The following is a 23471-nucleotide window of genomic DNA, read 5'->3' as shown; positions in this document are numbered from 1 at the left end:
TTTTGGGGTCTGTAAAGGACTGTTGTTCCCTCAGAGTATGTCTATACTGTAATTAGACACCTGCGCCTGGCCTGTGCCAGCTGAATGTGGCTAAAGAGCAACATAGACATTCGGGTTCCAGCCCAGAATGTCTATGGGAGAGTCCCAGAGCTCAGTCTGCCCAAGCCTGTCTGCACCGCAATTAAACAGCCCCTTCATTCAGGCACAGAGGTTTGGGTGATTTTTAATTGTAGTGTAGACATACCCTCAGATGCTTTCTTTGTATAGAGCAGGGGTGGCCAACCTGAGCCTGAGAAGGAGCCAGAATTTACCAATGTACATTGCCAAAGATCCACAGTAATACATCAGCAGCCCCCCATGAGCTCCACCCCCCGGTCCCAGCGCCTCCTGCCCACCAGTAGCCCGGCTGATCAGCACCTCCCCCTCCCTCCCTGCACCTCCGGATCAGCTGTTTTGTGGCGTGCAGGAGGCTCGGAGGGGGAGGAGCGAGGGCACGTCAAACTCAGGGGAGGGGGCGGGAAGGGGTGGAGTGGGGGCAGGGCCTATGGCAGAGCCAAGGGTTGAGCAGTGAGCACTCCTCAGCATACTGGAAAGTTGGCGCCCGTAGCTCCAGCCCTGGAGTCGGTGCCTATACAAGGAGCCGCATATTAACTTCTGAAGAGCTGCATGGGGCTCCGGAGCCACAGGTTGGCCACCCTAGTATAGAGGAACCAGACAAAGGTGCACCTCTATATGGGGAGAGCAGTTTTGCTAAAATTCTAAATCTTGTTTTAAATACTTCATCAAAAAGGAATCTGTTCAACACTAATAGCCTAAACATCAACTTTTAAAATACAACATTCTAGAAAAGGTTTTGTTAATATTTTTAAAACTGACCCACGTGACTTTTATGGACACTCTTGGTCAGCTTCAGCCACTAAAAATTAATAGCCTGACCACTCATATATTGAATTTTTAAAAGATGATTAAAAACATTCTGAAAAGTGGGCTGGAAATATAGTACTGATTAGGTTTCAGAGTAGCAGCCGTGTTCGTCTGTATCCGCAAAAAGAACAGGAGTACTTGTGGCACCGTAGAGACTAACAAATTTATTTGAGGATAAGCTTTTGCAGTCTACAGCCCACTTCATCAGATGCATAGAATGAAACATATAGTAAGAAGGTGTATATACATACAGAAAACATGAAAAGGTGGAAGTTGCCATACCAACTCTAAGAGGCTAATTAATTAAGATGATTAAGATTAATTTTCATGTTTTCTGTATGTGTATAGATCTTCTTACTATATGTTCCATTCTGTGCATCTGATGAAGTGGGCTGTAGCCCATGAAAGCTTATGCTCAAATAAATTTGTTAGTCCTGAAGGTGCCACAAGTACTCCTGTTCTTTTTTTTTTTTTTTTTTTTTTTTTTTTTTAGTACTGATTAGCTCACTAGAGCTGTGCTTCCTGTCAGCGTCACCTGGTGTAATAAAACTTACTTCTGGAAATATGCTGCTGGATTATCAGTGCTTTTACACAACTAATACAGTAGGAAGGAGGTTAAATACCTTTAAGTGCAATGGGTAGAGTTCTAGCGCTCGTGCTTGGTTATGAAGTTAAAATGTTTAGTGTTGACTTTTCTACCGTGACTTGAAAATGTAAAGCACTGAGTGCTGACTACTATCAACTCTCAGAATAAGAGCCAGACTTCAGATCACGAAGATTCACCAGTTAATCTTCTCGAACATAAATTATATGCTGTTAAGTGGTTGGTTTCATCTGGACATCAAGGGCATCTACCACAATGGGCTACTTCTAGTCCATGGGCTTTAGGTGCTACAGTAATACAAAATAAAACTCTGGTAGTTTATCTTTTGGAGGCATTGGGAGAACAGGAGAGTAATGCTCCTGTTCTTTTTCTCACTTGGGCGTGTCTTCCTCAGATGGAGATAGCTTTGTGCTGCATTGCAGTGGTTTCACTACAGAAGTGCCAGCATGCATAGGGTGACCAGATGTCCCGATTTTATAAGGACAGTCCCGATTTGGGGTCTTTTTCTTATATAGGCTCCTATTACTCCCTACCCCCGTCCTGATTTTTCACATTTGCCGTCTGCTCACCCTAAGCATGCACTGTGATTACATCACCTTGTGACTCACTAGCTAAGTTAGGGAAACAGTCATTTTCTCTTAGGGTATGTCTACACTACGAGGGTAGTTCGATTTCACTTAAATCGAATATGTGGAATCGATATTGCAAAGTCGAACGTGTGTGTCCACACTAAGGACAGTAATTCGACTTTGTCAGTCCACACTAACGGGGAAAGCGTCGACATTGGAAGCGGTGCACTGTGGGCAGCTATCCCACAGTTCCCGCAGTCCCCGCTGCCCATTGGAATTCTGGGTCGAGCCGCCAATGCCTTCTGGGTAAAAAAAATGTGTCGAGGGTGCTTTTGGGTAATTGTCATCATCCGTCCGTCACTAGTGCCCTCCCTCCCTCCCTGAAAGCACCGGCGGGAAATCAGTTCGCGCACTTTTCTGGTCAGTGACAGCGCGGACGCCACAGCACTGCGAGCATGGATCCCGCTGCGACCATCGCTGCAGTTGTGGCCGTTGTCAACGCCTCGCAGCTTATCATCCACCTTTACCAGAGGCAGATGCAGATAAACCAGGCGAGGAGGCTACGGCACCGCGGTGAGGGCCTGAAGTCTGAGAGTAGCACAGGCCTGTCAGAAAGCACGGGACCCAGCGCCGAGGACATCACGGTGACAATGGGTCATGTGGATGTTGTGGAACGGCGATTCTGGGCACGGGAAACAAGCACGGACTGGTGGGACCGCATAGTGCTGCAGGTCTGGGATGAATCCCAGTGGCTGCGAAACTTTCGCATGCGGAAGGGGACTTTCCTTGAACTTTGTGAGTTGCTGTCCCCTGCCCTGAAGCGCAATGACACCCGGATGCGAGCAGCCCTGACTGTCCAGAAGCGAGTGGCCATAGCCCTCTGGAAGCTTGCAACGCCAGACAGCTACCGGTCAGTCGCGAACCACTTTGGCGTGGGCAAATCTACCGTGGGGGTTGTTGTGATGCAAGTAGCCAACGCAATCGTTAAGGTACTGCTCTCAAAGGTAGTGACCCGGGGAAACGTGGAGGTCATCATAGATGGCTTCGCCGCGATGGGATTCCCAAACTGCGGTGGAGCTATAGATGGAACTCACATCCCTATCCTGGGACCGGAGCACCAGGCCAGCCAGTACATCAACCGAAAGGGCTACTTTTCAATGGTGCTGCAAGCACTGGTGGACCACAGGGGACGTTTTACCAACATCAACGTCGGATGGCCGGGCAAGGTTCATGACGCTCGCGTCTTCAGGAACTCTGGTCTGTTTAGACGGCTGCAGGAAGGTATTTACTTCCCGGACCACAAAATAACTCTTGGGGATGTGGAGATGCCTACAGTGATCCTTGGGGACCCAGCCTACCCGCTAATGCCCTGGCTCATGAAGCCCTATACTGGCGCCCTGGACACTGAAAAAGAACTGTTCAACTACCGGCTGAGCAAGTGCAGAATGGTGGTGGAGTGTGCTTTTGGCCGTCTCAAGGGGAGATGGAGAAGCTTACTGATTCGCTGTGATCTCAGCGAAACCAGTATCCCCATTGTTATTGCAGCTTGCTGTGTGCTCCACAATCTCTGTGAGAGCAAGGGGGAGACCTTTATGGCGGGGTGGGAGGTTGAGGCAAATAGCCTGGCTTCTGATTACGCCCAGCCAGACAGCCGGGCGATTAGAAGAGCCCAGCGGGACGCGCTGTGCATCCGGGAGGCTTTGAAAGCTAGGTTCCAGAGTGAGCACGGTTACCAGTGACTTTTCAGTTTGTGTACAGAGAAGCTGAACCTGCCCCCGTTTCTTTACCCAGTTAATGTTGACTATCCTCTCCAGTTACATACCCCCTTCCAAAAAAATAAAATCAGTTTTATTTTCTTAATGAACACCGTTGTCTTTATTACTGTTTTCGCGGGAATGTTTTAAACCTGGGACGCAGACTGTGGTGGGGAGCGGGTGTAGTGTACTGATGCAAATGATGCTTCTAAACTCCAGGAATGACAGGATTCGCAGTGGTGGACTGGTTGTTTCAACGGAGCCTGCCAGCCCTCCTGAGCGGGACTGCGTGTATGTGGGGGCTATGTGACTTTATGGCAGGGGGAGGAGGGTTACAGATCCCCTGCTGCGTGGCTCTGTGATCCAGGAAAAGGACCGCTGCATAAGATCTGTAACTGCCCTCCCCCGCCACAAAGTCACAGAGCAACCCCCCCCCCCCCCCACATAACATGAAAACCACCTCCCAGAATGACCAGGGTAACTAGTCACTGCACTGTGTATGTGCCCTCCTGCTGGACCTGCCCCTGCCTCTGTACCCTGCTGAAGGTGACTGTCCTGTCCAATTACCAAGCCCCTTCCCCCCCTTCAGACAGACTCTCCTCCAAAAGAACATGATGGAAACAGTAATGAACAGAAACGTATTTTTTATTAACAACCACACATGAAACTGGGGGGTGAAACTTGGACAGGGGCTTGGGTGAGGCGGGAAGGAAAGGACTTTTCCAATTTTGGGGAATGACAGCCTTCTGGTGCTTGAGCAGTCTGCAGGGGTGGAGTGAGAGTTTTCACGGACTCTGCCGCCCCTCCTTCTTTGGACTTTGGGCGAGGGGGGTATGGGACTTGGTGGCGGGGGAGGGCGGTTACTGATAGACTGCAGCGGGGCTCTGTCCTCCTGCCTCCATTCCTGCAGAACATCAACAAGGCGCCGGAGCGTGTCCGTTTGCTCCCTCAGAAGTCCAAGCAGCGTTTGAGTCGCCTGCTGGTCTTCCTGCCGCCACCTCGCCTCACGTTCCATGTGTGTCCGGTGCATTTGGGACAAATTCTCCCTCCACTGGTTCTGCTGTGCTGCCTGGGATCGGGAGCAGCCCATTAGTTCTGAGAACATGTCCTCTCGCGTCTTCTTCTTCCTCCGCCTAATGTGCGCTAGCCTCTGGGAGTGTGATGCCAGGCTGGGTTGGGAGACAGTCGCAGATGTGGCTGTGGGAAAGAGAAAAAGGTAGTGAATTCCTCCGAAAGATAAATGTAGTTGTGAACAAAGAACATAGTCTTTCTCTGTGAACAAGACCATGCACTGCACCTATCACATGCGCACTCAGGACAAGGTCGAATTTTCGGACTTCGCCTTCAGTGCCTGGGGTCTTGCACTGCCGATCTGGGAAGCGGGGCAGGACACCGGAATTTCTGTAGCAGGCAGACATGGTAAGCCGTAGACTTGTGGCTGCTTAAAACTTTAATAGTAGCACTGGCCTCCTTTCACACTGAAAGCACTGCCAGTCTCTGCTGCCAGCAATCGGCCAAGCAGGAACTCTGCCCCTGTCCCACCCCCTTGCGGCTGTCCCAGGGAAAGATCCCTGTATGCTGCCCCTCTCCCGCCTCCACCGCGTGGCTGTAAACCGGCGGTTACAGTTCTGTAAAGGAACGGGCAAGCAGTCCCAATACTAACAGTCCCCTACCTAATTCAAAGCAGGTCATCATGAGCGACATCACAATCATGAGGATCTCAGACAGCGATAAAGAAAGGATGCTTCGGGAAAGCCTGCAAAGACCAGGGCCGTATGCCGCCATGCTGTGCAAGGCTATGATCCCGGAGTACTTGAGGATCTCCTGGCGCGGAAACGTCTCCTACTTCGGAGGACCCAATAAGGCCGCTCTCCCCAGGAACCTGATGAACAGGCTTTCCAATTACCTCCAGGAGAGCTTCCTCGAGATGTCCCTGGAGGATTTCAGCTCTATCCCCGGACATATAGACCGCATTTTAATATAGCTGCACTGGCAGGGACTAAAGAGTGGAGCGGCTTGGGCAGCAGAATCATGCACAACCGGACACTGTTAGATTTTTTTTTAAATAGTTGGGACTGAATAGTTAAGCGCCTAGGGCAAACAAATCATGAAAAACACATTGTTCTTATTGTTAATATTCCAGTTCTGTTAAAAATAAATGTTTAGATGTTTAAAACACTTACTGCTTGATCCTTCCCCTGAATCTGTGTCCGGGTTAAATGCTGGGGACGGTTGGTAGGGGATCTCTGTAAGGGTGATGAAGAGATCCTGGCTGTCGGGGAAATCAGCTTGGTAAGCGCTGTCGACTGCCTCGTCCTCCTCATCTTCCCCGTCGGCTAACATGTCCGAGGAACCAGCCGTGGACAATATCCCATCCTCAGAGTTCACGGTCAGTGGTGGGGTAGTCGTGGCGGCCGCACCTAGGATGGAATGCAGTGCCTCGTAGAAACGGGATGTGTGGGGCTGGGATCCGGATCGTCCGTTTGCCTCTTTGGTCTTCTGGTAGCCTTGTCTCAGCTCCTTGATTTTCACGCGGCACTGCGTTGCATCCCGGCTGTATCCTCTCTCTGCCATGGCTTTAGAGATCTTCTCATAGATCTTTGCATTCCGTCTTTTGGAGCGCAGCTCGGAAAGCACGGACTCATCGCCCCACACAGCGATCAGATCCAAGACTTCCCGATCAGTCCATGCTGGGGCCCTCTTTCTATTCTGGGATTGCACGGCCATCTCTGCTGGAGAGCTCTGCATCGTTGCCAGTGCTGCTGAGCTCGCCACGCTGTCCAAACAGGAAATGAGATTCAAACTGCCCAGACAGGAAAAGGAATTCAAATTTTCCCGGGGCTTTTCCTGTGTGGCTGGTCAGAGCATCTGAGCTCGGACTGCTGTCCAGAGCGTCAACAGAGTGGTGCACTGTGGGATAGCTCCCGGAGCTATTAGCGTCGATTTTCATCCACACCAAGCCTAATTCGATATGGCCATGTCGAATTTAGCGCTACTCCCCTCGTTGGGGAGGAGTACAGAAGTCGAATTTAAGAGACCTCTATGTCGAACTAAATAGCCTCGTGGTGTGGACGGGTGCAGGGTTAATTCGATGTAACGGCGCTAAATTCGACATAAACGCCTAGTGTAGACCAGGCCTTACACTTTGTACTTTTAATCTCCTCTTTTCCTTAATATAATTTGAAGTCTTTGAAAAATATCAAGGCAAGTTATGAAAAGGAATTAAACTGACGATCTTGTGGCACGTTCTTGCAGGTCTTTAAGTATACTGAGATAACAAAACTTTGTGTAGTTTTAACAAGCCATAATTCAGGCTTTGTATTGTGGGGAAACTCTGCAAATCTATCTCTTGAAATCAGCATGTAAGGAGTTGGCTTGTAATTTGCTTTCACTACAGAAATTCATACAGGAGGCAGCCTAGAAAAAAGGGGAGCAGTAGTGATCCTAAAGTAACTAATCTCTTGTAATAAAGCCATAAAAACCTCTGTCTTGAGGAGTCATGCGTTTTTGGGTTCTAAGTCATGGTTTAGTACAAATGAAAATATATTTTGGTATGTTCTATCCAACTCTGCTGACAGCAAATGAAATCATTCTGGGTATGATTTTAATTTAGTTGCCTTGGAAATGCTGATTAAAAATCAAAGACTGATTGTACAATTCTCAAGTTAAGTAAGAAGGCTTCACCAGTTTTCATCTTATCTGGTTATTATAGGTAGTATCTCAAACCCCTAAAAATATAACTTGAGCTATATGGCACACAGTACTTTGTGTAAAGTTTCAAACCTAGATGAGAGATGGGTACAAATGAGCTCCTGCCCGAGTAGGTGTGAGGTAGATGGGGTGGAGAGGGATGGGTTAATAGGCTTTTAAGTGTATGTTAGAGGTTTTTAATGTATCAAATTCTGTTTGCAGAGGATGTGAGTGATGAAGGAGAAGAGGAAAAAGAAATCATATCGTATAGCATTAATACTGACATTCATTATGGGCTAAAGTCAAACAGGTGAGTGCAGTCTTACTGAAATCTGATATGAATGTTTTAGGACTAGGAAAAGCTAGTCCTATAATCCTTAGGCCAACACACATATAGTAATATATAGAGTTTATGTAGTGCTTTTGATGTTCAAAGTGCTCTAAAAACATCTAGCTTCACAACAGCGTGCTCTCGCGCTCTCTCTCATATGCTTGCATATTTGTTTCTTGTCATTGTCTAGCCCTAGCACACATTTGTCTCTGTGAAGCTAAAATATTTAAGAAGCAATCTTACACCAGAAAATGGTGTGCTTTCAATTATCATGATTATAGACTTGATTGCTTTTAGTTTTCTGTCAGTCTAAAATGGATTAATATAAAAACCTAATACATTCAGCTACTAGTAATAGTTTTAAAGCATTAGCACAAGTTTTGCTCACACTTTCAAAAGTGTACCCAGTAAAGCACGCTAGCATGTAATGTCTGATATACACCACCTAATTTTGTGTTATACTAGAGCTACTGCAATTTACTGTATTCTGGAATTAAATGTCTTATGGTTAACTAACTTTTTTCTTTGCTCCACAGTTTGGCGTTCATTAAGCGTACACCAGTGATCGATGCTGACAAACCAGTGTCCTCCCAACTGAGAGTGCTTACTCTTAGTGAAGATTCTCCTTATGAAACATTACATTCTTTCATTAGCAATGCTGTTGCTCCCTTTTTTAAGTCCTTTATCAGAGAGTCTGGCAAAGCAGACAGGTAATTCTGTTAAATGCAAATAATAAATTTTCAGTACTAATGAAAAATGGATCAAAAAGAATGTGGGGCTGAGGTAAATAGGATTTGAAACACCTCATTTCCTGTTAAAATTAACTTAAAGCTGTTGGGGATGTAATTCAAGTTACATGAACCCAAGTGCATGCAATTTATGTATGCCATTGGTCTAGCTTTTCATTTGATGATGTTTTTTCCCCCAGGGATGGTGATAAAATGGCTCCCTCAGTTGAGAAAAAAATTGCAGAACTTGAAATGGGACTGCTACATTTGCAACAGAATATTGAAATTCCAGATATCAGTTTGCCAATTCATCCAATTATTACTAATGTTGCCAAGCAATGTTATGAGCGTGGAGAAAAGCCAAAGGTTACTGACTTTGGTGACAAGGTTGAGGACCCAACTTTTCTCAACCAGCTACAGTCTGGAGTTAACCGATGGATTAGAGAAATACAGAAGGTAAAATTGCAGAACCAAATGTCAGACTACATGGTAGAAACTCCTGTGTCATTCTTTAAGGGTGTGAAAACCTCCTCTTTTGCTGTTGGCCTATTAACTGTGTTGTAAAATCTTACTCTATGCAGGAAACTCTAAACATAGGGCCAGATTCTCAGCCAGTGTAAATTGAGCTACACCAGTGTACAGCTACGAACCTGGCTCAGGTTCTTTGCCTTCAAGAAAATTGTTACTAATAAAATGCTGGCTAATTTTGTGTCTTTCCATTCAGGTAGTAAAAAATGACTGAAATTTAAAAAAAAACTTTGAAGGGACTGGTGCAGAAGGCTGGTACTGAGTAGAGCAGGTCTGGGAAAATGTTTGTTACTAGCATGTATAAAAGTTCTTCCCCACAGTGGCTCCCATGCTTTGCTTTGGTGAGGGTGGCAGCTTACTTTGCATTTCCATAGTGTTACTCCCCCAGTAACTCAACTCTGCTCCAAGTAAAGTTCTGAACTGTCAGAGTCTCCAGGCAATGCTCTGGAATACTCCATACCAAGCCAGTCAGGACTCTGGGGGAGCCTCCTCTCTGTGAGCATACTGTCTCCAGGGCAAGAAGCTTACACAGCTTCGACCTTCCTGGGTCTGACCTCAGAGCATTCAGCATCCCCTTCCACACCGTGCGCTTCCCACAGCGAGTCCGCACAGGCGGGGTCCTGGGGAAGCCAGAGGGCCCTGCACCCCAACTCCACAGTCAGACATGACTCTCAGCTAGCCGGTAAAACAGAAGGTTTATTAGACTACAGGAACACGGTCTAAAACAGAGCTTGTAGGTACAGAGAACAGGACCCCTAAGTCAGGTCCATCTTTGGGCCAGGGAGGCCAGAGCCCCATCTGACCCCCCTCCATTTCCCCAGCCAGCTCCAAACTAAAACTCTCCAGCCCCTCCTCTGGCCTTTGTCTCTTTCCCGGGCCAGGAGGTCACCTGATCTTTGTTCTCCAACACCTTCAGTTGGCACCTTTGCAGAGGAGGGGCCCAGGCCATCAGTTGCCAGGAGACAGGGCGTCGGCCATTCTCTCTGCAGACAGCATCACACTGGCCCTCTAGGACTCTGCGACAATCACACACCCTTATCCCACCACCTAGATACTTAGGAACTGCATAGGGGAAACTGAGGCACCCACACAGTATTCAGAGAGAACATTAAGAACATTCCCACTTCGTCACATCTCTTCCCCCCTTCGAGACCGAACTGAGCGGGATCACTTTGGCCGGTGACCTGGGGAAGTTCGAACCCACCAACGTTCCCATGGATGCTCCAGCATCTCTCCCATTCCTTGTTAGGAGTTACACCAGGCCCTTCCAGTTTCACGCTCTCCCATAGGTCAGGTGTGCTCGATGGCACTCGCAGGCCACATGTGGGAAGGCTTATGCGGCCAGTGCCCTTTTGCCACCCTAGTGCCCCTGGGGTTCAAACTGGGATTGGGTCTTTATCCAGTGCTCCAGTCTGGAGGGTTGCGATTTGGGCTCTCTTGGTTAAGAGCCCCCACCTTGACCTTGGTCAGCTCTGGGCTTGGGCAGCCGCTTCTCACCTTGTGGCCCAGGTACGACACCTCTCCCATCCCCACCTTGTGCTTTCCAGCTTTTACTGTGAGTCCTGCCTCCTTGAGGCAGCCCAGCACCCTCAGCTTCTCCGAGGAGGGATCCTTCTGCAGCTCGGTCTGGAATTCAGCTGCTGGGGAAGGGAGTGGGACCTGCCCTGCCTGTGTGTCCCCTCACTCAGATGGGGTCTCGGCTCCCACCATGCTCAGCGCTGCCCCTGCTGTCCCAGTGAGGGTAAGCAGCCAGCTCGCTGCTTTGGTCACAGCATCAGAGCCAGTGTGAGCCCCCTCTCCGGTGTGGGGGGTGCAGGGGGGGTGGGGAGCATCTCTTTGTCCCACTCAGCCCCAGGGGTCTGGTTACAGGCAGGCAGGTATCCTGAGCCCTGGAGCTTCACCTCCCTGCCAGCCAGGTCATATGCATTTTCACTGACCATTTCCCTCTTAGCCAATTGTTTCCCTGGATTCAAATTCAAATCCTCAGCCGTTACAGGAGCAGGGCCTGGATCCTGTCCCAAAGAGACACAGTCATCCCCCAACAGGACCTCACAGCCGATATCTTGGAGAACCCCAAATACCAGCCAGCCCGACCCCTCTTGTGTCTGCACAGGGATCTGGGCCATAGGCAGGGCGAGGGGCTTCATCCCTGGGACCTTCACCCACATCACACAACCCTTCAGCATCTGGTGGGGCTGCACCACCTGGGGCCTGACAACAGTTGTCTGTCCCAGGGTCTCGCCACCCCAGAAATGTCTTCCCCATTGACCATCACCTTCCGCTTCCACTGGGGGTCCAAGGGAGCCCAGGAGACTCCACGCAGACATATAGGTTGGGGTCAGGAATGGAAGCCTGTCCACCCCACCCTTCAGGCTGATGGCGTCTATGGCCTTGGGACCCAGCAAGGGAGCTAGATACCAGGGTTTTTCTGCAGGGCCCCCCTCGTTCAAATCACCAGCCTGCTTGAAGGCAGTAAGGTGGGCATCCACATCCCCCCGCTCCTTAACCAGGGGCAGCAATTTAGTATTGAGGTTCCCTGCTGAACTGGCACCCCAGGGTCTATCCCCACTCACCCCTGGGAAGTCCCTTATGCCTCTCTGCTCCACCACCGCCAGTTCATGCTGCTTCTGCTTCTCCTGCAGCTCTTTCTCAGGCTCTTGCTGTCTCTCATAGTCCTCTTGCTCCTTCGGACTCAGCTCTAGTCCCATCTGTGTCCTACCCCCTGATGGGGAACCTGATCGTGAAGTTTTAAGATTAAGGGGGTTTCCACTAGGAGGGGAGGGGTAATGTAATGTAATTCCTCTGGTTATCAACCCTTTGAAGCCACATCCCTGTCCCCAGATATAGTTCAAACCGGATTCTCGAGAGACTAGCAAAGAGAAGACATTTGGATGAATAGTGTGAGTTCACATTGACCCAGGATGACTTCCTGATCCAGCTAGCGGACAGGACCTCGGTCCATGAGGGCCCCAGTCCTTAAGGAAGGCTTGGAAGGACTTGCTTACCGAGTCCCCAAGAGGCTGTGTGCTGGTTCTGAGAGAAGCTGTGATGAGCTGATAACCAGATCGACTCCCCTAGGTTGTGCAGGGGTTGAAGGACTGCTTCTGACAGAGTCCGTGTTAGGGTTTGGGTTCCTCATAAGCTTTTTAGTACTTTATTTTTAAGTGGTTTCTCGCCAGGGATTTTTGCCTAAAGAGTGAAGTAAGCTTGCTTAGACCTGTGTGGTACTATGTATTGATAATCACCGTGTTATCAGTCTGTGAAGAGAAAGCAAGCAGGTGTCCTTGGCAACCTGTTTGTGCTGGGAAATAAACAGTGAAGGCAGGGAACTAGGTAGCCTGGGACTACCTGAGTTAAAAGAAGGAGCCACTGACTCCCTTGCCTGAGTTGGCTCACTTCTCTGGTCATAATACCTATCTGCCAAGAGGGAGTGGAGTTTTTCTAGTTGTGGTGAAGATAAATTTTGAAGAGGCTACTGTACAGTGACACTTAGTTAACTTGAAATATATGTGTCAAGTCTTGATTTTTTTTTTTTTTTTTTAGTGCTAGAAATAATTTGTATTATTTCTGGCTGCTCTATCCTTAAGGTATAAGTTTGCAATACATTAAGATTTCATAGGATGCATGCACACCACTTGGTGCAACACACACAGGCATAATCTAAATAAGGATGAAATAGTGGCTATTTACTTTCTCATGGCCAAATTGTCACTGTTCCTGCATGGATATACTGAGGCAAAGGATGAGGCCACAGCTTCCTTCTTTCATTTTATTGCCGGCTCCTGCAGTCATTGGATTCTGGGACTGATTTAGTACACCCAGCAGGTTCCCCAAAGAGCATGGCTTATGTTGGGGCTTTGGTCAATGCCCTTCTGCATAACTCATGGTGACTAAAACCAAATGAAGATAAGGTACCAACTACACTTGTTTTGTTTTTTAAAGCAACCACAACTCCTATGTCTAAATGAGTTCAGTCTACCCCAAGTAGATACGGGATCCCTTCCACTTGGCAACGGTAACAGCTTTGCACCTTCTCCAGTGTACCTCCAGAAGCCTAAAGAAATATGTTTGCTCACCTGTGAAAACACTTTAATTTGGCTCTTTTTATCCTAGGAACATTTTGTAACTTACACCTTTTGTGTACAGCTGCTGCATGCAACGTCCACTATTACAGTTGTTGGTGAATTGCTTGCAGTGGGCTAGTGTAGACTAGATCTTTCCATTTTGGCATGTTGAACTATTAAAGTTGTGTGGAGGCAGTTTTTTAATAGAAGTGCAAAACAATTAACAGTTACATAACAAAAGCATGTCACTTTCTTCAACATTTCATTTGTGTTTAAGGTGACCAAACTGGATCGAGATCCTGCGTCAGGCACGGCTTTACAGGAAATTAGTTTCTGGCTGAACTTGGAACGTGCTCTGTACCGCATTCAGGAGAAGCGTGAAAGCCCAGAAGTCCTCCTGACGCTAGATATCTTGAAACATGGCAAACGTTTTCATGCTACTGTCAGTTTTGACACGGACACAGGTAAGAAATTGCAATGTGCTGTAGATTAATGAGCAGGTTCTGTGGAAGTTTAGCTCTTGTGATATAGTTACACTAGTTAAACGTCAACATCGCAATCAAAAAGCTTCACCTTGTATGAAGTGAAAAATATTGTCTTTCAACTGGCCAGATGGAATTGACACAAAGAGGTCAATTAAATTTAACTCTCTTGTATTGTCTTTAGGTCTAAAACAGGCACTGGAAACTGTAAATGACTACAATCCACTGATGAAAGACTTTCCTTTGAATGACTTGTTGTCTGCTACTGAACTGGACAAAATAAGACAGGCACTTGTGGCAATATTCACCCATCTGAGAAAAATCAGAAATACAAAGTACCCCATTCAAAGGGCACTGCGTCTAGTGGAAGCCATTTCAAGAGACCTGAGTTCTCAGCTACTTAAAGTATTGGGAACCAGAAAACTGATGCATGTTGCCTATGAAGAGTTTGAAAAGGTACGTGTAGGGCGGGGGGGGGCCAACCTGAGCCTGAGAAGGAGCCAGAATTTACCAATGTACATTGCCAAAGAGCCACAGTAATATGTCAGCAGCCCACCATCAGCGCCCCTCCCCCACCCCCTGCTCCGAGCGCCTCCCGCCCACTGGCAGTCCCGCCAATCAGTGCCTCCCCTTCCCTCCCCGCACCGCCCGATCTGCGGTTTTGTGGCGTGCAAGAGGCTCTGGGGGGTGAGGAGCGAGGGCACTCCAGGCTCGGGGAAGGGGTAGAGTGGGGACAGGGCCTGTGGCAGAACCAGGGGTTGAGCAGTGAGCACCCCCCAGCACATTGGAAAGTTGGCACCTATAGCTCCAGCCCCAGAGTCGGTGCCTATACAAGGGCCACATATTAACTTCTGAAGAGCCACATGTGGCTCCGGAGCCACAGGTTGGCCACCCCTGGTCTAGGGTGTCAAAGGCAGTAATAGCGAACGTAACACACTGAATGCAAATATGAGAGCATGTCGTTTGAGAGTCAAACAAGTTTCTTAAACTTTCAGGTTATGGTTGCATGTTTTGAAGTCTTCCAAACTTGGGATGATGAATATGAGAAAGTACAAGTGTTGCTGAGAGACATTGTGAAGCGAAAGAGAGAAGAGAATCTGAAGATGGTGTGGCGTATCAATCCTGCTCACAGGAAACTGCAGGCTCGTCTTGATCAAATGAGGAAGTTCAGGCGCCAGCATGAGCAGCTGAGAGCAGTTATTGTGAGAGTCTTAAGACCTCAGGTAGAGTTCCACTCCTTCCTAATTTGGGGAACTGCCTATACATCTGGTAAAGATATAGCAGTTTCCCATCTCTTTATGAAAGTCTACATGCAGACACAAGCCAGTCACATTAGTCACTCACAAAAGCAAAATTACTTGTGTTCCCCTGCAAACAGCTGACTAAAGGAACCACAGGTGCAAAACATAACCATTAGGATTTGGGTAGAACTCTTCGAAGCATTCTAAATCCACCATGGAAAGGAATATACAATCACTCGCATAGCTGCGAGCTCCTCTGCTGGATCCGTAGCAAGTTAAACAGTTATTTCAAAGTTTTGATATATGTGACACAGTGGTAAAGACCCATTTTCAGCTACATTAGAAATGTACCAATACCAATTCAATCTGTAACTTATCACTTTTGTATTCATGCAAACAGCAATGCTTTTTTCTGTATAATCTCTCTTCAAATGGAAAAAGAATCTAGGGATTTATTTTCAGGCCTTGAGGGCATGTTTTTAAATAATCTTTAGTTTTCCAAACGGCGCAGTCCTCTTAAATTATTCAGTGTTTATACCCTGACAGTAGTGAAAGATAGTTAATCATTTTCAGTTTGCTTGCAGACATTAATGAGAAGAATGGTATTACATTCTTCCATGTTTTGCTAGTAATAAGGCTAAAGTGTACATACACTAATATATGTCCTACTTAACTCCATGAATAAAAGCACGCTAATGCTGGCCTGTTTTTCCATGTGATGGAAAAAATGGATACTGCATACAATAACTTGCTTTAAGTTTGGATCGCTTGTTTTTTGAATATGGCAAATAACGACATCACAAGTTTAAAGTGGAGAATCTCATTATTGCTAAACATTGTGCAGCATAAGGTATACTCTCCTCGTCTCATTTGCAGACTAATACCCTACCAAAACCAAATTAGCACTGTTAGGTTCCAAAGGATTTAGTCAACTGCAAGTACAGTGCAAAAAATTAATTGCATGTGTCTTTTTAGTGTGTACATAAAATGCATAACTCTCAACATGTGTGTGACAAAGAAACCATTAGATCAGTGAGTCTTGTAGAGTTAACTAAACTATGTGACTTTATGCAGGTTACTGCTGTTGCCCAGCAGAATCAAGGAGATGTACCTGAACCCCAGGATATGAAGGTAGCAGAAGTCCTTTTTGATTCTGCAGATGCTAATGCAATTAAAGAAGTAAATCTTGCTTATGAGAATGTTAAAGAAGTAGATGGCTTAGATGTTTCTAAAGAAGGTACAGAAGCCTGGGAGGCAGCAATGAAACGGTATGATGAAAGAATTGATAGGGTTGAAACAAGAATAACTGCTAGTCTACGAGACCAGCTTGGCACAGCAAAGAATGCTAATGAAATGTTCAGGATCTTCTCCAGATTCAATGCTTTGTTTGTCAGACCTCACATTCGGGGTGCTATTCGTGAATATCAAACACAATTGATCCAGCGTGTAAAAGATGATATCGAGTCTCTTCATGACAAATTCAAGGTACAATACCCACAAAGTCAGGCTTGTAAAATGAGTCATGTTCGTGACTTGCCTCCCGTGTCTGGGTCTATAATCTGGGCCAAACAGATTGATCGACAGCTCACAGCCTACATGAAGCGTGTTGAAGATGTGCTTGGCAAAGGTTGGGAGAACCATGTTGAAGGTCAGAAGCTGAAGCAGGATGGAGACAGCTTCCGTATGAAGCTCAACACTCAAGAAATATTTGATGATTGGGCAAGGAAGGTTCAGCAGCGCAACCTTGGTGTGTGTGGCCGTATCTTCACTATTGAAAGCACTCGTGTTAGAGGCCGAACTGGAAATGTCCTCAAACTAAAAGTCAACTTTCTCCCAGAAATAATAACACTCTCAAAAGAAGTGCGCAACCTGAAATGGTTTGGATTTCGTGTTCCACTTACAATTGTCAACAAAGCTCACCAAGCAAACCAGCTCTATCCTTTTGCTATTTCTCTGATTGAAAGTGTCCGTACATATGAACGTACTTGTGAGAAGGTGGAAGAGCGTAACACTATTTCTCTGCTGATAGCCAGTCTAAAGAAGGAAGTGCAGGCTTTGATTGGAGAAGGTATTGCTCTGGTGTGGGAGTCATACAAACTTGACCCCTATGTACAACGCCTAGCAGAGACTGTCTTCAGCTTCCAAGAAAAGGTTTGTTCTACTGATTATGTTCTTTTTTCTAAGTGAGACTCTGCACATATCAGTGGCAGTTGAGTTTATTAGCAACAAAATAGTTTAGTTTTGGATTGTATACTATTCAGGACACAGCTGTCTTCCTCTTGGAAAATAATCTGTGTGAGATCTAAGCAATAGTTGCATAATGTCTTATAGTATTGAAGAAGTCACTGAACAGAGAAACCATTGATAAGATGTATGCTCTCAGATTATTACCTGGTAATGTGGCAAATGTTCTTTTTCAGGGATGGTAGAGAAACCATATCTTATAAAAAAAATGCTAATTTAGTAAAGTAGCTACTGAAACCTTTTAGTTAGTGATTATAACATGAACACACTTTGTATTAATGCTTTATATTCTAGTATAGCATCAGTTACTGAGAAACATGCATGCAGGTTTTTAAAAAGTATCTCCCTTTTAGATTAAGGGAATTAGCCAAATTTTTGTGCTAACTTAGTCTAATTCTGACATCTCTATTATCAGGCAAGTTCCCAGAGACTTCAGTGAATGAAAATAGAGTAATGACTTGCCCCCTCGCAAGAATGGAGGTAGCTCTGTTTGTGTGAGAGAGGGATGTTTTATCACTTTCACCAACATGGCAGATTGATATCAGCAAAGTACTAACATTAAATTTTCCCTTAGGTGGATGATCTGCTCATTATTGAAGAAAAAATAGACCTGGAAGTTCGATCCTTGGAAACCTGCATGTATGATCATAAGACTTTTTCAGAAATCTTGAACAGAGTTCAAAAAGCTGTGGATGAATTGAATCTTCATTCATATTCCAATTTGCCGATCTGGGTCAATAAGTTGGATATGGAGGTAGGTCTTTCACTCAAAGTGAACAGCCTTCAAAGGTGTTAAGTGGCAAAGTAAATTGTCACTAACAGCGTGGTCTACCACTCTCAAGTGACATAGAGTAAGAATTTCCAATCTATTTGCCACTTCCTGAATATCTCTACCAAATGCCATTTAGGACATTTGGCAGGCTCTTAGGCAGACAGATAAGAGTGCTTCGCTACCGATGACTGGAATTAATGGATTCCAGGGAAGACTTGCTAGCTCTTCAGCTGACAGGATAATAGCTAAAGGCTTAATGGATGGTTGAATATGGCACGGTAGGGAACAGGTTCCCCAATGTGTGTGAACATCTGCACCTTAATACAGACAACACTAATCATAATGCTAAGGTGCAGTCTCTTTCTTAGGACAACATGGCAGTAAATCTGACATTTAGGTCCTCTCCTAAAACATAGATTTTAAATACTCTAAACAGTAGTCTAACATGTTGACATAAACTTCCTTTGCTTTAAAAGTGTTTATTTAAAGAAAAAACCCACTCCTGTTCTAAGGTGTAAGGCTGAATTTCCATCCTTTTAAGAGTCCTGCTGTATCTGAAAGTTTCAGGGATTTCTTGACAATGGGGGAGTCTTACAGAGACACCACATGATATAAGTGTCTTTCTGCCAGATTTCTTTGTATTTGTTTTCAATATGGCTTCTTCCTCCCTTAGATTGAACGAATACTAGGAGTTCGTCTACAGGCTGGGCTGAGAGCTTGGACTCAAGTTCTTCTTGGACAAGCTGATGATAAAGCAGAAGTTGACATGGATACAGATGTGCCTCAAGTCAGTCACAAGCCTGGTGGGGAGCCAAAGATCAAAGTAAGTTACATTTGACTGTTACTCATTATGCTTTTTGTTAAACTAAGACAATACAGAATCTTGAGTAGAAATAAAATACTCTTGTGGTACATATTGCTATATAATGTAAGTTCTTCAAGTTATGGTCCCAATTTGTATTCCACTGGGGGTTATATGCACACACCATGCGTGAGAAGCTGGAGCTTTTGAAAGTAGTAGCATCTCTTGGTCCACACATACGCCCTTGCTTCGCTGAAGTCAAGGGAACCTTTGGTACTGAGGCAGTCCCCCTTTCTGGCTCCAGTTCCAACTGCAGATCATGTACCAAGGGCACCATGGAGACTTGAGTCCTCCCCTGAGCCTCTTGAACTCTTTTCCTTGGGGGAGGCGAGGTCTCCATGTCTTCAAGTGCTGTCTTCCTCTGGGGGGTACGCTCTCCTACATTAGACTTTCCTCCTTCAGGTCATGTTCCCGCCCATTCCCCTATGGCTCCTGTGGATCCACCAGTTCCGAGGGCACCGCCATTCGAACTGGACTTTGATTTTTTGGTATTGGAGGACTTGGATGGAGTGCAGGATCTGCCCCTTCCATAACCAATATGACTACCCTAAGGTTCCGCAGACTCAATGGCGGAGTACCCTCCCTTTCCCCAGCAACGGAACTATTGGTACCCTGCTCTTTGGGGCCCTCCACACCAACTGATCTGCCTGGTTGGCCGTACTGGGTATTATGGCCTTGGTATCTGCCTTTGGAACCTTCCCACTCCACTCGAGAGGCGTTCCCTACCTCACCTCTTTAACCGTCATCGAGTAGGCATTCTGAACCAATATTGGCAGGTGCTCCTCTTAGTCCAACTCTGACAGTACCGCTGGAACCAGAGCAGTTCCCTTCATCTCCACATGCTGTAGTGTCTTTGTCTCCCTCCTCGCCCCTGGATGATTACTGTCAGTTCCAAGAACTGTTACATAGGGTGGCTAATACCCTCCACATTCTACTGTACAGAACAAACAGCACCAGCTGTCTGATATCTTACACGCCTTGATACTTGCCAGAATGGCTCTACCAATCAGTGATACTGTTCTTCAACTGGCCTGGACTGTCTGGCACACTCCAGCCACTTACACACCTAGCCCCAAGGGGCGGAGAAGAGGTATTGTGTACCTGCAAAGGGGTCTGATTTTTCTGTTTTCTCATCCCGCCCATCCAATTTCCTCATCATACAGGCAGTGACAGAGCGGGCCCGGCAGCAATGCTGACGCTCCACCCCAGCAGATAATGAGGGCAAGCAACTGGACATTTTGTGTCAGAAGGTATTCTTTTCTGCCAGCCTCCAATTTCGCATTTCCAAGTACTTGGCTCTGTTCGCTAAATACAACTTCCCCACCTAGGGCAAGTTGGTGGGACTTCGCAGACAAACTTCCCCAGCAGGATCAAGCCTGCTTCCAGGCTATCCTACAGGAGGGGAAACTAGTTGAAGGATGATGCTCCAGGCCACGGTGGACGTGGCAGACACTACTTCGCGCACTATGGCTTCGGGGATCGTTGTGTGGAGGGAGTCATGCCTGCATTCGTCAGGTTTCCCAAGGGAAGTCCAGAACACCAGTAGAAGACCTCCCTTTTGATGGGTCTCATCTCTTCAGTCAGAAGACAGATGATTCCCTCCATTCCATCCAAGGCTCCAGAGCCGCTCTGCAATCACTGGGTATCTACACACCAGCAACCAAGTGCAAGTCTTACTCGACCTAGAAGTGGACTCTCTCCTGCAAAGAAGAGCGACGGAACCTGTTCCTATGACCTATCAGGGTGCAGTGTTCTATTCCACCTATTTTCTAGTCCCCAAGAGGGGCATGTGGAGACTGATCTTAGACCTCCATCATCTCAACTGCTTCATACACAAGCCAAAGTTTCATATGGTCACCCTAGCAGCCATCGTTCCTTTGTTAGAAAGAGGCATGTATTTTACAGCTCTCAATATGCAGGATGTTTACTTCTACATGGATATCCATCCTACCCACAGACGTTTCCTGAGATTCAAGGTTCTACCTTTTGGACTCGCCACTGCTTCACAAGTCTTCACCAAAGTTTTCTCAGGAGCAGTGGACCACCTCCACCGCCAAGGGGTCTCTATATTCCCTTGATGATTTGATCATGCTGCTAGCAGCCAAAGGGGAGGGTCGTTCCTTGATCTCCATGCTGCTTACACTCCACTCCTTCCTGGCGGTGAGTGTAAACCTCAAAAAATCAATTGGATCCCACACAGTCCCTAGAATTCATTGGGGTCTGTATCAATGCAATATCAGCATGTCCCCACATCCCAGAGGACAGGTTCCAGGCCCTACAAGAGCTGATTTCCACTTCAATTTCCAGTCCTTCTCTTCTGGCCAGGACTTGCCTTTCTCTTCTTGGCCACATGGTGACTTGTACATACATTACTGCCTGAGCTTGTCTCCACTTTTGTTGCCTACAGCTGTGGCTATTCTCCCATGAACTACATCATGGACTTTCTACTGACAGTTCCCCAAGAGCTTCTCTCCTCCCTCTAGTGGTGGATGGATCCAGGTCAGGTCTGAACCGGAATGCCATTCCTTCCATCCTCCAAGCATGACTATCACCGCAGATGTGTTACTTGTCGGATGGGGTCCCACATAGGCGAGCACATGACTCAGGAGTCTTGGACTGCTCGGGAATCCTGGATGCCCATCAACATCCAAGAACTTTGGGCGGTGCGGAGAGCATGTCGTGCATTTCTCATTCATTCATTCCTGTCATGTTCTCATCATGTCAAACAACACTATCACTGTTTACTAAATCAACAAACAAGGGGGCATGAGGTCACAGACGCTTTGTACGGAGGCAGTTAATCTTTGGGATTGGTGCATTGCTCAAAGATCCCATTGTCAGCAGCATACCTTTCCGGAACTCAGAACATAATTGCGAACTCTCTCAGCAGGAAATTCATGACTGATCACAAATGGGAGCTCCACGACACCGTGGTCACCAACATTTTTAACCACTGTGGGATTCTGACCAGAGACATCTTCGTCTCCCATGCCAACAGCAAATGCACCCAATATTCCTCTGAGGGAGAGGGGGGCTCAGTGACCTTTCCCAAGGTGATGCCCTAGTCCTCTGCAGGTCAGACCAGCTCAATTATGCATTTTCCCCCCTAGAGCTTCTGCCACATATCCTACACAAGATCAGATGCAAGAGAATGAAGTTCACTCTGCCACTCTGGCCTTGCCAGTTCTGGGTTCCCTTCTTCTCCATATGTCAGCGTATTCCCCCTGCTTCCACAGCCAGCTTTTCTGGAACTCCTCAAACGACATGGCTGCAGGACCCAGCATCCCAATCCAGAGACTCTTCACATCCGAGCTTGTTTTTTGGATGGGCATCTTCACTAGAGCAGGAACGTTCATCATCCGTACAAGACGTCTTCTTGAAGAGCAGAGAAGAGTCCACAAAGCAGTCCTATAGGGCCAAGTGGAAGTGTTTCACCTCCTGGACCCAACAGAGGGGTCTTGCTCCTGAAGATGTGGACATCCCTCTTCTTTTGGACTATCTTCTCTCCCTGAAGACGTCAGGCCTCACTCTCAACTCCATCAAGGTGCACATAACCACTATCAGTGCCTTTCACCCTCCTGCGGAGGGGCACTCTCTTTACTCACCCTTGACTACCAGGTTTTGGAAGGACCTCCAATGGACTTATCCTCCCCTTCAATCCATTGCTCCCCCAATGGGACCTCAACCTTCTCACGGTGTTGACGAAATTTCCCTTTGAACCTCTGGCCACCTCCTCCCTGTCTCTCCTCTCCATGAAGGTCACTTTCCTGGTAGCTATTACTTCTGGGTTGGAGAACTGGGGGTCACGGTGACGGACCCCTCCCCTTTACCATGTTCTGTAAGGACAGTGTTTCCCTGTGCTTGCACCCCAAGTTTCTGCCAAAGGTTGTATCCCATTTTCATCTCAACCAATCCATACACTTACCTGCTTTCTTTCTGAAACCTCACGCCTCAGTAGAGGAATGGCGCCGTCACTCCCTCGATGTCTGCTGGGCCCTGGCTTTCTACCTTCAGAGGATGAGATGATTCAGGAAGTCCCCTAGACATTTTATCACTATAGCAGGAAGGATTAAAGGGCAAGTGATCTCCATTCAGCGGATTTCTAAGTGGGTTTTGGGGTGCATTACACTATCAGTTATCGGGACTGTCCCCATGCCTTGGGGTACAAGCCCACTCCCAAGAGTGCAAGCATCGACTACAACTGTGCTTCACAATGTACCAGTTACGGACATATGTAGGGCGGTCACGTGGAGTTCGGTACGTACCTCTCTTCCCATTACGCCTTGGTGCAAGACTCTGCGATGGATACCTCGCTTGGCGCGGCTGTGCTCCATTCCACGGTTTCATCATCTTCCTCGCACCCTGCTTGTTGTTAACCCTCAGTGGCATACAATAGGGACCATCACTCAAAGAAGAAGAGGGGCAGGCTTTGTCTAAAATGTATTTTGAGTTGTGTATCTTTAGCTGGCGCAGAAGCTCTTATTTAACAAAATTGAAACTGAATAGGGTGTCTTTCTATGCCTGTAGAATGTTGTACATGAACTGAGGATAACCAACCAGGTGATCTATTTGAATCCACCAATTGAAGAATGCAGATATAAGCTCTATCAAGAAATGTTTTCCTGGAAAACGGTAATACTATCACTACCCAGAATTCAAAGTCAAAGATACCAGGTAA

General features: G+C 46.8%; 1 protein-coding gene across 1 annotated transcript in view; it reads left to right on the top strand.

Annotated features, from left to right (window-relative positions):
- The window catches only part of LOC135877485 (cytoplasmic dynein 1 heavy chain 1-like), an 88784-nt gene that overhangs the window by 4085 nt on the left and 61228 nt on the right, over positions 1-23471 (top strand). The window contains exons 2-11 of the mRNA XM_065402926.1: positions 7764-7851; positions 8409-8582; positions 8801-9056; positions 13470-13656; positions 13859-14130; positions 14670-14897; positions 15990-17066; positions 17734-17913; positions 18605-18754; positions 23321-23467. Coding sequence (XP_065258998.1) covers positions 7764-7851; positions 8409-8582; positions 8801-9056; positions 13470-13656; positions 13859-14130; positions 14670-14897; positions 15990-17066; positions 17734-17913; positions 18605-18754; positions 23321-23467 — 2759 coding nt within the window. The remainder of the gene's footprint in view (positions 1-7763; positions 7852-8408; positions 8583-8800; positions 9057-13469; positions 13657-13858; positions 14131-14669; positions 14898-15989; positions 17067-17733; positions 17914-18604; positions 18755-23320; positions 23468-23471) is intronic.

The sequence above is a fragment of the Emys orbicularis genome, chromosome 4 (genome assembly GCF_028017835.1).
Source record: "Emys orbicularis isolate rEmyOrb1 chromosome 4, rEmyOrb1.hap1, whole genome shotgun sequence".
Lineage (NCBI taxonomy): Eukaryota > Metazoa > Chordata > Testudines > Emydidae > Emys > Emys orbicularis.
The sequence above is the reverse complement of the archived record's forward strand: the minus strand, read 5'-3'. Positions and strand labels throughout refer to the sequence as shown.